Raw genomic sequence first — 15,192 nt, 5'->3', positions numbered from 1 at the left:
TCACCGGCGCTAAACAGTTTTATAATTGCTTTAACAAATATAAAACTAGCATCGTTATTTCTCTGTGACGCTGTTGGTATAGCTTCACCTGTTTTATCATACATTTCAACCAATAAATGTATGCACAGAAGCAAAGCTAATGTAAAAACAGCAACCGTCAATCACGACAACCTCGAAATTAAAAGTGATGCGTGGAAGAACAAGAAGTGTTTTGAAGCCGCACGTGAGCTTTAAATTGCATTTGGGTGGCATTCCCGTGACGCGGACAGTTGTGCTGTGGGCCTGCAGAAGGATAATTTTCCCTTTACGTTGCTCCACATAGCCACAAACCTGGGCAAGCATACGAGGAAGAAAAAGTCATCGCTGTCATATCGACACCGACGAAAGCTGGCGGTGAGAACTGCTTTTGCTTCTCCATATGTCGGCAGAACTAATATTTTCTAAGTTACTCTCTATACACAGACAATTGTTTGTGACGTCAACAGTCGTAGCTCTTGTTTACAATAATAGTAGGTTTATACATGCATTCTCTCTGCGAAAACAAAAGATGAGTTTGACTTGTTCGCTGTTTATTTGATTTGTTGTTAGGACTGAATGACGTAGGTATTTTGGGGTTCTGACCAATCATTGAGCTTCCACATAGACCCCCGCCTTTAGCGCTGGCTAAAATGTTTATTGGCTGCACTTCCGGATTCTGACCGAACAAAAGAGAGCATTTAAGGTCGAATGTGTAACGTCGAATAACAAATATAAATCTACCCAAACTTTTGACGGTACTGCTAAAGTACCAACTTAATTTATGTTTAATATTTGTTTCCCTCCGTCCTTTCATCTCTTGGTATCACTTTGCGATAGGGCGCTCAGTGCTGCTCCATTCGTGTCCGACAGTTCCACCTTAAGCAGACATATGTCAGCTTTCGTGCAGTTTTTTTGCATTGACGTCAACCGCACACCGCACAAAACAGTGGCTTTCTTCGTATACCGTATGCCTGAGTCAGAATATGGACAGATTACCAGGCATTGGTACCCATGTCGAACGAATCTGACTGCGACAGCTTCTGATTTTTCTTCCCATCACATCGAGGAAGTCACTTTGTGCAAGGACGACCCAACCGCAAGCCAACACCGGTAAATAAATTACATTCATTCTGTCTGCTGCTGCAGCTGATAGCTGCTGTTATTCAAAATAGATGGAGTGGGGGTTGGGGTTTCTTCACATCACATAAGGCGACTGATTGCTGGGCAAGAACAACTTTCTTTCTGAGAGAGACGACACTGACACATTTGGGCATCTAATGGTGTGCATGTCTATCAAGGAGCCTCAGAGCGTCTGTGTCACAGGCAAAACAAGATTTAAGACCTGCATCAGGTTTGTCGGTGTTTTACTTCTGCTTTAACCTGCTGTGTATTCATACTCAATTTACAGCATTATCTCTTGTTATTCCCATGGCCATGATAGTATTTTCTTTCCTCATACAGGAACATTGTTGGGGTGTTTTTGTGGTCAGTTATGTTTTGAAAGACGGGACCTAAAGGCAGTGACCATGGAGTCGTGGTGACATCTGATAACAATATTATTATGATGCATTGATCATTTCTGAAATGTCTGCTTGACCTGGGAGACAGGTCAAAATGAACTTCATAACAATCAATAATTTGTTTTGGGTGAGTTATTGCCAACAAGCCTCTCTTTTGTGTTTACAAAATATACAGGATGATTGAAAAGTGACAAATAACGAATAATTTATCATTAATTCAACTGTAGGACCCACCCACTGAATTGTTAGAATATTTATATATATTTACACATTTAAAGACATCTTTCACAATACACACCCATGTGGGGGTGTGTACTTTGCTTTATGTTCCTCTACATGTATAAGCTACCAGCATCAATTTTAGCATATAATCTGTTGAAGGGTTAGGGGCCTGTGTTGGCACTTATTTACCCCATCCTGTAGTTCACTGCTAGGGCATCCAAAATACTCATCAGACATTAACTTCTACGATGCTGCATGACGATGGTTATGCAAGACCCCAAAGTGTGTTCTCCCTCAGAGAGCGGGGTGGATGAGAGTACAGGAAAAGGCTAACTCAAGCTACATCCCTCTCTCCTCCCAGCCTGCCGGGGCTGCAGCTGGGGGTGAGATGGGGGGTTTTCACAGCTCCTGTCATTGCAATTTGATAAATAAAGATAATCCAATAACAGTGAGGCCTCTAATGATTCAAGCTAAAGAAATATTTTCTCTGCTGTCATAATGCAGTTTAATCAGTCTTGACTGTGAATGTGAAATAACCAATTCAGCCACCGTACTGAACTTTTTAATTGTATTTCTGTCATGCGGGTAAGCTTACTGTCATAGCTGTCAGGATGTGTACAGTGACAATAGGTACAGAGATTGCTCATGACACCTGTCCTTCCAAATAAACTAAACTCTTGCTGTTGGATTTTTTCTTCCGATGACAACTGAGTGGTTCTAACCCACTGTTTCTGTCTCACGTGGTTCAGTTGCCCAGAGTGCGGCCGAGGCAAGAGCCCGCAACCTCCACATCAGGCACCATGATGGAGGGGGGCATGCAACTGCTCAACCGTGATGGCCACAGCATCTCACACAACTCAAAGAGGCATTACCATGACTCCTTCGTGTCCATGAACAGGATGCGGCAGCGGGGTTTGCTGTGTGACATTGTGCTCCATGTGTCAAACAAAGAAATCAAGGCGCATAAAGTGGTGCTGGCATCCTGTAGCCCCTACTTCCACGCTATGTTTACCAGTGCGTTCATTCTGCACATTCACTCATATACACATCCTGTTTTTCTGTTGCTTAGGTTTTGATGACACAAAAACTCATGTGGGCTGTAAATGCCTCCTTAACCTTATAGCATTATTAACCTTTATGTCCTTCTTCCTGTCTGGAACCCCAGTAGCCAGATGAGGTCTGGGAGTCTTAGATTTCCTGACAATAACAGACCTTTGTTTGAGTACAATGGGGGTCCAGACAGTAAGTTGTCGCACTTTTGGACTCAGCTGTTGGGCTCAAATCTAATCTGAGACCAGACCATGCCAACAGCTTCCTGACGTATCATTCAACGAGAACACCCATGTTGGTTCAGAGTATTTGAACTCAAGAATTTCAAAAACGTCCCAACACAACAACTGATAAGATGTTCCACTAATTCAGTTATTCTGGCATTAAGCAACGGGCCTGCAGGAGCTGCCAGTGTTAGCAGTGCTAGTATGGAGGGAGGCAGTTGCATCAGCCGGGGTTTGGAGACAGAATGTTACAGCTATCGCTGTTGGTGTTCATGCAGATGAGATGTCAGAGAGTCGGCAGACCCATGTGACCTTGCATGACATTGACCCTCAGGCCCTGGAGCAGCTGGTGCAGTACGCCTACACTGCAGAGATTGTGGTTGGAGAAGGCAATGTGCAGGTGGGAGATCTGACTTTTTAAACAACACGGTCAAATTAAGAGTTGTTATCTCAACCGTATTTTTCACATCTTATTGTGATCAAATTATTGCAGATTTACTGTGTTTTTATTGAAAATGTTCTCCTCTTAGACATTACTCCCAGCAGCCAGCCTGCTGCAGCTCAACGGGGTGCGGGACGCCTGCTGTAAGTTTCTCCTCAGCCAGCTGGACCCCTCCAACTGCCTGGGCATCCGAGGATTTGCTGACACACACTCCTGCAGCGATCTGCTCAAGTCAGCACACAAATATGTCCTGCAGCACTTTGTGGAGGTGTCCAAGACGGAGGAGTTCATGCTTCTGCCTCTGAAACAGGTAGGGTTGATGCTTTTTCTGTCTCCTGCTGCTCTTCTGCCAACTGGTGCTTTTAAAGGAAGTGACTTTAATTTTGGAATATTTGTGGTTAAAAATTGACCTTTGTTGATTGGACCAGTCCACTGAAATTTTCCTCCTCTGACTCAGACTGGTGATTTACGTAGTTTGGACTTGAGCAACATTATGCTACCAGTCATCAAGGGAAATGGTTTATATTTAAATGCCTCCTTTGTAAACAACATTTCCTGGTCCTAGTCCACATTGTTTAAAACAGTTTGAATCACATTGTTTTAAAATGCTGGTAATCGTGACGCAGTGTGAAAGAAAGCTGTTGACTTTTGGCTCTCCTAACATAATTAGTTTTATTGAAATTGCAATCGGGTAGAAAACAGTGGCAAAGATACACTAAGAAGAACCTAATATCTTTCATGCACTTTGTTCCTCACAATTTCCAAAATATTATGTGTGTCGAAGACTTGTTTTGTCATCAGAGGGTCCCTGAGGGATGTGGCCATTGTGTTGTGTTTTTATCATTTTGACGACCTCCTTCTTCCTAAGCAAACCGCACCAGTTGTGGTACACATGGTTTTATTATCCCTGTGTCCTGCCTGGAATTCACCTGTCATGTCTACTGAACTAAACAACCAGATATTGTGATCACAGCAGTGGCAGTATCATGGTTTTTCTTTCAGTGGGTTAACTACGTAAAGCTATTATCATTTTAGGACCCACCGTCATCATCAACTCATCAACTTTTATTTATATAGCACTTAGTCACATCTGAAGACATTTCAAAGCGCTTTATAGATAGAAAGCCAACAATGCCCTCCAGAGCAAGCATAAGCAACGGTGGCGGGGAAAAACTCCCTCATTGAGGAAGAAACTCCAGGCAACCCCGGCTTTGGAGGGTGGTCATCCGCCTTGACCTGTTGGTTTAGGAACAAAAGCAGATTGGGAACTGCTTTTGTTCCTAAAATGAGTCGCAAGTCTGATGTTAATGGAGTCGTCAAACTATGTCTGCAACAATAACTTATGCCGTTTGCTGTTCAGTAATCTGAGTATTCCTGAATTGACTAAAAATGACTGAAAATAATATTTTATCTTACCTTTGTTTTTATTTTATTTTCGATTGCATTATGATATCAGGTCACATCTCAAATTCCAGCAGGTCGTATGTTCCTCCTGTTGGGTGTAGGAGGAGCACATTACAGAAGAAGGTTGTGTGATGTCATTGTGTTTGTCGTTCATGTCTAGAGCCTTGCCAGGTGACAAAGATTCAAAGTAGGAGTGAGAACATGTACTGTAATGACCAGCTGCTTTTGTCTCAGTGCCTCCACAGGGAACCATTCCTACAGAACCACGTAGATCTGCTAGGAAGTTACGGCTTCACTCTGTCTGGCTGTGGCCTTTGTGCCCTGAAACGCTGTCTGAAATAGGATTGTGTGGGCAAGGGCCATTAAAACAAGTGAAAGTTAAGCAGCGGAAAAGAAGATTTAAAAATAGTCCTTCTTTTGTTTGTTTCCATTCTGTCTTTGTACTTCCTTTCTCGCCGCCCCATCCTGTCTGCAGATGTTGTCATTAATCTGGCTGCTCTGAAGAACTCTGAGCTCATAGAGCTGTTAGAAAATATGACCCATATTTCATTCCATGTTGTGTGAAGGAAGGGACAAGGCACGTCCATGTCGTGACTCGGCTCCTGTAATGACACAGTACTTCAGTGATAATCACATGCGTGGCTTTATGAAGACAACAACGGACAGAGGCAACCTAATTAATGCGTGTGGTGTACAAACATACTGTATTCAGCATCTTGACGTCGACCAAATGCTTTTTCATTCATGGATTTGTCATTCTTGTTGCCATTTTAGTGTAGCGACAGTCATCCTTGTTTTGCCATTACACTGACTTCCGTTTGTTGTTGACACTAAACAAAACCATCCTGACTTTAACCACAGCCCATTAATTCCAAAGCCATAATCTAACTAACTGGTACCTGACTCCTAACTGCAACACAACACAAACAAAAATATTTAGGGGATTTTAGGATGAGCATGCAGAGGTGGGAGAGACTGCAGGGCGGAGCAGCGGCTGTGTTTTTCCGTGTGACTGGATGGATGGATGGAGACTGTTCTGTTCCTGCGAGACTGCTAACTGTTGCCCCGATCCGGCCAGTAAGACGGCAGCTGGATGCTCCGACCCCACCCAGCCCTGCCGGCTCCGGGCTGGTCTGGGAACAGCGCCAGCCAGCCACTCAGACTGCAGCACTCATGCCACATGCACACACGCACGCATGCACACACACACGCACACACACATGCACAGCAGTACCTATGGACCTCAGTAGAACACAAATGCGTTTGTGTGTAAATGGGATAAGTTAACGGTTTGGTTTTGCTTCATTTTGAATTGATTGAGTGGGTTTAAAGCCATTTTGTAATGACGCAGACGACATCGGCCTTTTGAAACATTAATCTGACGGATGTACAGAAAATAAAGGGGGCGGGGGGGGTATAGACAAAGACAGGTACCACATGCTGAATTTAATACTGTGGATGATGCAATTCACTTCCAGACTTGGTCAACAGGGTTGTTCCTTGACTGTTCCTGTGTCAGTGCTGACACGTTAGAAGAAGTCATGTAAGTTTAAGTTAAATAATTAATTATCTCAAACATCTCCACCCGTCTGCTTTGTTTTCTCCTTCCAGGTCCTGGATCTGATCTCCAGTGATAATCTCAATGTACCATCAGAAGAAGAGGTGTATCGGGCCGTGTTGAGCTGGGTGAAACATGACATTGATGGTCGTAGGCAGCATGTGCCGTGGGTAAGTCGTGTCTTTTCTCATCAGAAAGGATGTCGTAGCGCACAGAATTTTTTGGTTTGTATGTCATCTGTGAATTCTTCTTTCCCTCTTAGCTGATGAAGTGTGTTCGGCTACCGCTGCTGCGGCGGGACTTTCTAATGAGCAATGTGGACACAGAGCTGCTGGTGCGCCACCATTCCGAGTGCAAGGACCTGCTGATAGAGGCCCTTAAGTATCATCTGATGCCGGAGCAGAGAGGAGTGCTCAGCAACAGCCGGACGCGCCCGCGGCGCTGTGAGGGCGCCAGCCCCGTGCTCTTCGCCGTCGGTCAGTGTGCTCCTGAAGGTACCCACTAGGGTACACCTAGGCCACTGATCAGTTCAGTTCCCTCACATAGTATCCAAAAACAGTCTTAACACAGCTAAGACACAAAAACTTTGATTCTCAAATTTAGCGAATTTGTTGATGTCGTCCTGTAATTTAGAGTTTACTCTATGGAAGTGAAACGTTTAATTCATTGCCGTAGACTGTTTACTATGCATGTAACCACTGTCATTTCCTGTTTGTTATTTGATTGTTTGATTTTATATCATCTTTTAGATCGTGTTCTACTCTTCCAGGTCCTGGGATTTTTCTAAAAAAGAAGTGAAAAATATTGGATGTCTTAAAAGCGGAACTGTGTCCCAATCTTGTTTGATGTATGTCTTGTTGCTCAACAGTTTGAAGTCTTTGTTGTTATACTTGGAACGTCATATTGCACCACACATTTTTTTAAAGTTAGACATTGGTCTGGACTTGCGTCAGGTCATTTTAGCACTTGGATGCTTTAGCTGTCGTAAAACGTGCAGAATATGCCTGAAAAAGACGTAATCTGGGTGGCAGCACATGTTGTTCCTCCACCTCATTGTACCTTTCAGCGTTAATGGTGGTTTCACTGGTATATAAGTTACATGTGAGCACTAATACCATCACAGAAGTCTGCGCTTTTTCTCTTGAACCAGCGTGGATGTCCTTTTCCCCTTCAGCCCAATGGATGCAGTTGCCATAATTTCCAAATATTATTTTTAGCTTCATAGAAGCCGCAACAAACTGTTCATGTGTTGCTCTAGTAATTTGCTCACAGTATCATGACTATGGGAATACACCTCCAAAACTATTTCATTTTCCTGCCCAAATTAAATCTTGTTTTGTTGTTTACACTTTCTACGGCTTCATTATCCTAAGTTAAAATATATATATGCCATAGTTTGGTTTAAAATTTAAGGCTTTTATTTCTAATATAATTTTTATAAAGGATATTAAGATAAAAATCTCATAGGTGTTCCTCACCCATCCATTCCCCAAGAAAACAAATACCAAACCAGCAGTTTGCAGAGATTCTCCATCATCCAGGTCCTGGTAGATCTTTGTGTTGAATAAAGTCAACTGGACTTGTAGCAGAAGCTCAAACATTACACCCTTAATGCTAGAGTCTTCTTTAGTTCTGAAGAGCTGGTGGGGAGCTCCACATGTTTATCCTTGTCTGTATTTTAGATTGAGTTGTGCTGAAATTATGCATACATTGTCTAAAATCATTACATACCTTAAATAAATGAAGATACTTCTCGATGTTAGGTTATTTTTTACCACTATGTGTTTCTGCAGGCGGTGGCAGCCTGTTTGCCATCCATGGCGACTGTGAGGCGTATGACACCAGGACGGATCGCTGGCACATGGTGGCGTCCATGTCCACTCGGCGGGCACGGGTGGGCGTGGCCGCCATTGGGAACAGACTTTATGCTGTCGGAGGGTGAGTGATGAGAACCACAGCGGCTACAAACCAAAGGAGTCACCCTCTCTTCCCCTACTCAAACACTTCACCGTGTGGTGTGAATCAAAAGTTCTTTTTATACAGAACAATCTTTGTCAGATGGAACATTTAGATGATAGTCCTGAGGGAAGAAGAAACTGAGACCTTCATCTTCATGTTGTTACAAGCAGTGATGGATTTTCTGTTAACCTTGACTTGAATAGATATGATGGCACGTCAGACCTTGCAACTGTGGAGTCGTACGATCCCATCACAAACTCCTGGCAGCCAGAGGTTTCCATGGGAACACGGCGGAGCTGTTTAGGTGTAGCTGTCCTGCATGGCCTACTGTACGCTGCTGGAGGTTATGATGGAGCTTCTTGCCTCAATAGGTACACACTGACTGGTGTTTGGATGACAAAAGGTCACCTATTGATTGTTTCTAAAACAGTTGTATTGTTGTAGCTTTTGTTTTTTCTCCTGAGGCTGGCCTTGCAGTCCCATCACACTGACGTTATTTTCTCTTATAGTGCGGAGCGCTATGACCCTTTGACCAGTACATGGACCTCGATCGCTGCAATGAGCACCCGGAGAAGATACGTACGCGTAGCAACTCTAGGTAGGAACCCCACACAAACATAATCTTGTGAACATGCTGTTCTCAATGTGTGTTTATGTTTCACTCTGTCTTTTACTGTCTGATAGTAAGCATGAGTTCCAACTTAACACTTGATTACTAATATTTATATCTGCCTGTTAACTCCCTCATCCCCTTCAGATGGTAACTTGTATGCAGTGGGAGGTTATGACAGCTCCTCACACCTGGCAACAGTAGAGAAATATGACCCCCAGGTAAATAAATGCTGTTACCATCAAAGCAACTTCTGTGTTTTTGGAATCACCTGAACATGGAGACAAAATCATAACTGTGTGAATTTATGAACACATGGGCAATTCTGTTATTTGAATTAACAGAGCAACACATGGATGGCCATTGCTAACATGCTAAGTCGGCGCAGCAGCGCCGGGGTAGCTGTGTTGGACGGCATGTTGTATGTGGCAGGAGGCAATGATGGCACCAGCTGCCTGAACTCTGTGGAAAGATTCAACCCCAAGACCAACACCTGGGAGGGAGTGGCTCCTATGAACATACGCAGGTGAGTTTGAGCCCACAGTTCAGAGTGGAGTCCAGGTTTACAGGGAAAAACAATTCTGTCATACAGTTACTGTATGATAAGGAAAGAAGTTTGAACGACTCTGTTGAATAAATATGGCAAATAAAAAGTGTTATGACTAACTTTAAATGTGAGGGAGTTAAAGCACTCATAGGTTCTGTTGTAAAAAATGTTTGACATGTACTGCTGTAGCATAACTAGCACATCATAGCATATAATTTAAAGGCCAATATCCTCCAGATTAACTTTTTGAACTTGTTGACCAAACCTTTTAATTTAGGTACACCTGATATTATAGTTGAAACAATACGCTTGTCAGTTCTCATAGAGTTTGTTCATTTCTCAACACACTGTACAAATGATTGTAAAAAAAAAAAAAGAATGTGAAACTAAATGTTTGGGTTTTTTTTATGAAAAGAAAAATCAAAAGAAAGTGTTAAAATAAGTGTATTCACGTCTTACAGGAATGCACGTTAGTACACAAGTATTTGTTGATTTGGTTTTTTTGTCTGTTTATTATTATATGAATTTGTCCATTCTTGGATTTTAGTGATGCTAAATATTTCACACACCAACATGAAGGTGTGTTAGACTGAATTTTTTTGAGTACTGTACTCCAACCCAGAAACTGGACACTGTGAGCAGCATAACAACTGTCTGACTTGTAATGGATCCACACTGGTGGAAGGCTCCTTGTTTGGTGTGCATCATGTCTAACCTGTACAAAGTATGATAATCCAGCCTCTTTCGCCCGCTCCCAGGTGTCTGACACCATGTTAAGAAAGTAAAGGCAGGTATCGTAGTGCTGGGGGGAGTAGAGACAGGGGAATACAGCTGGTAATCTAATCCCTGAACCAGCCTGTGATGTCATGACTGGGCTGCACACCAACCCACTCTAGCTGATAACGTCCTGGCTTCTATTAGCACTAAAGTTACAAACCTAAACTCATCAACTGGCTTAGGGGTTACTATTCATTGCACAAAAGAGCTGTATAAAGAAATCAGCCTACAGTATTGGATTTTTGAAAATCTGGCCATACAATATATGTGCGATTAAGATTTTGTATTTGTGTTTCCAGGAGCACCCATGACCTGGTGGCTATGGATGGGTGGCTGTATGCGGTGGGAGGAAACGACGGCAGCTCCAGCCTCAACTCCATTGAGAAGTACAACCCACGCAGCAACAAATGGGTCGCAGCCTCCTGCATGTTCACGCGGCGCAGCAGCGTCGGCGTGGCCGTGCTGGAGCTCCTCAACTTCCCGCCGCCCTCCTCGCCTACCCTCTCTGTTTCCTCCACCAGCCTTTGACACGGGGTCACTGCTTGGCTGACCTCAGCCTCTGCTGCTACAGCCCAGACCGGCTCTGGGAAGAGACGTAACTGCTCGGTTTGAGAAAGAGTCGACAGGTAAATGGGGGGGTGGGGGGTCAAACCAGTTTGGATGTTCATTGCCATGATTCTCATTACTGTAATTTGGGGCCACACTGCATGTAGGGTGTATGCCCGAAGCTCCACTGCACCACTCCGCCATGCAGATACGAGCTCCCACTCCTTTCACGAATACAGAAATGGTTGTGTTGGCACTGAATAGTCCCCCACCACTCTAACTCAAACATGGACACGTCATTCTGTCATGTGTGATGTAAATGTTTTTGCTTTGATGCTGTTGTCCTCTGCAAGATCTTTCTTTTGTGTTTTTTTTTGCACTGGTGTCCAAAAAAAAGAGAAACTGAAGGATTTTTCTTTTGGAATGTAGCTTTTAACTGGATTAAACCGTGCATGTTTACATACTGTTATTACCTCCAAACATGAGTATAAAATGTTTTAGTGCTGCTATGTCCACACTAGGTGGCAGTAAAAGGCAATTTTGAACCTTACCCCCACACAAAAAATTGTGGACTCCGGAGAGACACGACTAACGGCAGCGTTTGAATCCTTTCAAAGAGTTTACTTAAGTTGCAATATATGTGCTTGTAGAATACATAATTTATAATGTATTGTTTTTAAGATGCCTACGGAAAGAACTGAACAGAAATTTTACTATTTAAGAGAGTTTAATATATTTTGTGTGTGTGCGTGTACTATTGAAAGAAATATGAATGTGTAAGTGTTAGAGGGTTCAGTCTGTGTGCATTTGGAGGTTCTCCTGGTTAAATGGAACAAATTTTTGACTTTTGTTATGCATTTCAAAAGTTCTTCACTGCCACAAACAAGTTCTGATATGAAATCCCATCTTATATTTGCTACATTTGAGCAAAAGGCTTCAGTTGCTTGCAAACACATTGAGGGGTGATGAAACGACTCTGTAGTGTCTTTAATCCTACTATCAAGTATTTTAAATGGAGATCTGATTTTAATCTTTTGACATGAGCCAGTTCACCAACAGTATACTAACTCATGATGTTGGCCCTTGCGGTCATATTCCCTTTCATCCTCCATCAAGTGTTCTATTACCTCATTGCTGAAATAGGTCCAACTCAATCGCAATAAAGTTGAACTAGAACCCCCTATATTAAACCATAGGTGTGTTAGTTATAGAAAGTGTAGTAGTGAACTTGCTTTTTCCAACATTTGTGGACCACTGAGTCTTTTTGGCTAATCTGCTTCGGTTCATGTGTAACGCAATGATTCCATTTCAAACTTCAAACTGAGGTTGCCTTTCTTCCATTTTTGTTTTGAAATATTTTGTCAGCGAGGATCTGTTTATGCGAGGAAACTTTATTTTTCATTTGTTGGCGCGGACCCAGTATAAAAGCTAGTCGTATCGCGACGCTGTTGTCTGTTAACACGACAAGCCAGACCTCCATCGGCCTCCATTCTGCCGATTGAACCGTATACAGAGAGATTGCTTATTTTGAATGCATTTGTCTATTTTCAATGTGACTGTAGTTTGTTTGGTTTGTAATAAGTGTGGTGACATTTATTTATTTTATTTATGAGGACCTTTTAAGATATTGAATTTTGCACTGTTGCAAAATCAAGCAATACACTGTAAAAAAATAAATAAAGATGTTTTCAGATGTGATGAGTTGTCCTGATGATTTTTAAAACATGGACAAAAGTGTTGGGAAAAAATCTAATATACTTTATATTGGAACTGAGGCACCAGGTTTTATTCCTGCATCGACTGAAGTATCACCATCACCGTATCTCACAGTGGATAAGATGAGCTGCTAAATGCCTATTAAAACACACACACACACACACACACACACACACACACACACACACACACACACACACACACACACACAAAGGTTGTGTTGTTAACAGTTTGTTGCTAAGCTCATTATACTCAGTCTGTTACTTGGTATCTCTCCAGCATGCATCATGGTGATCTCAGCAGACAGCTGAACACTCTCACTTTACCCCTCTTGACCTCAGTCACATGGCATTCACACCTGTGGTGGTCGCTGCACACACTCAAACCGATGAACTTCCACTCTCCCAATTCACAGACCAAATATACACACTGCAAAGTACCCACAGCTTTGGATGAGAGGGGTTAAAACGAGTCTGACTGGACAGATTCTGGTTTACTTGTCAGACATTCCAGATTTGTACAATGGCAGGTAAAAACGTAAACTTCAAAGTATCCTAAAGGATATTTGTGTATTTGCTTGGTTGTTTATTTGTCAAAAGTTAAGTGAAGAGGTTAATTCACTATGCTCTCCTGTCTGTCGCATAAGTATGAAACTTTAGCCAGCAGTTGATTAGCTTAGCTTAACAAATAACCTGGAGTTAAGGGGAAACAACTTACCTGTTTGGTCATTTCACTGATTTTTTAATTGTTTTTAAATTTGATTTTAATTTAATATACTGTTTTGATCCCCGAAGGGAAATTAAGAATGATCTCACTATAAGAGAGCATATAAATGTATTCCCTAAACTCCAGTCTACATTTTACCATCTTTTCGTCACTTACTAATGTGTCAAAGCCAGGAAAGAAAATATAACAAGTCGAAAAAAATGGAGTTGTCAAGATTTTTTTTTTTTTGGTATGCTACTATTCCACATTATCCACTTTGGTTTTATTGCCAGAGATGACCATATTAATATGTAACCATGACTTAAGCATAACCTGATTCATTGCCTTACTGAAATAAAAACATAAGTGTAAAAGTTCAAAGTTTCTAAAGTCATCAAAACAAGTCATAATATCAGAACATTCTGAAGGCATTGACGATAAATAACTCATTCCTATTTCCACCCAGTTATCAGTCTCTGATTCACATAACTAAATTCCGAGTAAATGTGAAACTTCATGAACAGCCTGGAGCCTTGATGCAACAAGGAATGAAAAAGATAGGAATTTGAATTTAATTGAATTAAATTTAACATTGAGAACATATGCAACTATCTGGCCTGACGAGGCAGCTTGTTAACCTAAAAAGATTTATAGGGGCTGGAACCAAATTTTAATGTGTCCACCACAGACAACACTCGTGAGTTTGCAGCTACGTTATTACTCTGACTGCGCTGAGTCGCTGCTGCTGCCAGGATGATGCTAATGAGTTTACAACCTGTCCAGATGAACATGGTCTCACTGTGGAGGAGCTGCTGTGCCTGATCTGGGTGGATGTGAGGGGGGGCATCATTCCTGCCACTGGAATGTCTCCTGTTTCCTCGCTGCACAGGCCTTATCAAGTCACAGGGATGCAGTCACCCCCTCTGCAAGGAGCGAAGTGTCAACTGGACCACAACACCCACTAAACTGTGTAACCCACTACTGAAGAGGAGGCCCAAGTTGGAAAATCTATCAATCAATGCCATGAAAGCTATTTATGACGACATGTTATGGGAGCCGGTACAGAGGAAACATGAATTGGTGTCAACGATTCAGCAAGTACCAGAACAAGAGGTGAGACTGACAGCTGACGTACGGCGGTGGAAAAAAAAGTATCAGCTTTGAAATAAGTTTTATAATCATGACATAAACTTTTTTCGCATCTCATGTGAGGAAAGATTAAAGAACAGATGCTTTTTTTCAGGCTCAGAGCTAGATAGAAACTAAATGATAGCAAATTTATAAAAGTGTCACATTAAAAGTCAAATGAAATCATGATTCGTTTTAAAAAACCAGAAACATTCTCTGTTTCTACTATCAAGCTCTTTTACAGGTTCACTTTAGAGCAGTGGTTCTTAACCTTGTTGGAGGTGCCGAACCCTGTCGGTTTCATATGCTCACCGAACCCTTCTTTAGTAAGAATTTTTTTTTGTTTTTCAAATTTAAGACATAAGTATATGTTTTACTGGTGTATTTAATGAATTGTGCATGTCGTGTCGGGTGTTTTGTGTTGACCCCCGTCTCCGCCGAACCCCTGAGACTGACTCACCGCATCCTTGAAGTTCAATCGAACCCAGGTTAAGAACCACTGCTCTAGACGTAAAAGTTTTTTCATGGGTTTGACAACCCTTTTTACTCAATCCATCCGTTCATCCATCTGTCCGTCTGTCCATCCATCCATCCAACCATTTTTGTCTCTGCAGTCACGGCTCTGCTGGAGCCTATCCCAGGTGCCCATGGGCGAGAAACTGGGTACACCCTGGATGAGACGCCAACTCATCGTGGATCACTAAAAAGACAAACAACCATACACGTTCCCACTCTCGCTGTGAGGTAACAACACTACCCACGGCAC

At 42.3% G+C, this 15,192-nt stretch overlaps 1 protein-coding gene across 4 annotated transcripts; it reads left to right on the top strand.

Annotated features, from left to right (window-relative positions):
- The first annotated feature begins 253 nt into the window (after positions 1-253).
- On the top strand, positions 254-11,881 carry klhl17 (kelch-like family member 17). Of its 4 annotated transcripts, XM_068329835.1 has the most exons (14): positions 270-393; positions 1,191-1,369; positions 1,480-1,665; positions 2,510-2,774; positions 3,313-3,434; positions 3,565-3,786; positions 6,492-6,608; positions 6,701-6,914; positions 8,232-8,376; positions 8,601-8,768; positions 8,907-8,995; positions 9,155-9,228; positions 9,352-9,533; positions 10,631-11,881. In XM_068329835.1, exons 3-14 carry the CDS (start codon positions 1,633-1,635, stop codon positions 10,857-10,859), a joined length of 1,860 nt encoding a protein of 619 aa, XP_068185936.1. In that variant the 5' UTR covers positions 270-393; positions 1,191-1,369; positions 1,480-1,632; the 3' UTR covers positions 10,860-11,881. The 4 variants fall into 4 exon arrangements, with proteins under 4 accessions (XP_068185959.1, XP_068185936.1, XP_068185950.1 ...); XM_068329858.1 differs by lacking the exons at positions 1,191-1,369; positions 1,480-1,665 and having other exon boundaries at positions 254-393; XM_068329849.1 differs by lacking the exons at positions 270-393; positions 1,191-1,369; positions 1,480-1,665 and adding an exon at positions 862-1,128.
- Positions 11,882-15,192: the final 3,311 nt, after the last annotated feature.

This window comes from Antennarius striatus, chromosome 2 (genome assembly GCF_040054535.1).
Source record: "Antennarius striatus isolate MH-2024 chromosome 2, ASM4005453v1, whole genome shotgun sequence".
NCBI lineage: Eukaryota > Metazoa > Chordata > Actinopteri > Lophiiformes > Antennariidae > Antennarius > Antennarius striatus.
The sequence above is the reverse complement of the archived record's forward strand: the minus strand, read 5'-3'. Positions and strand labels throughout refer to the sequence as shown.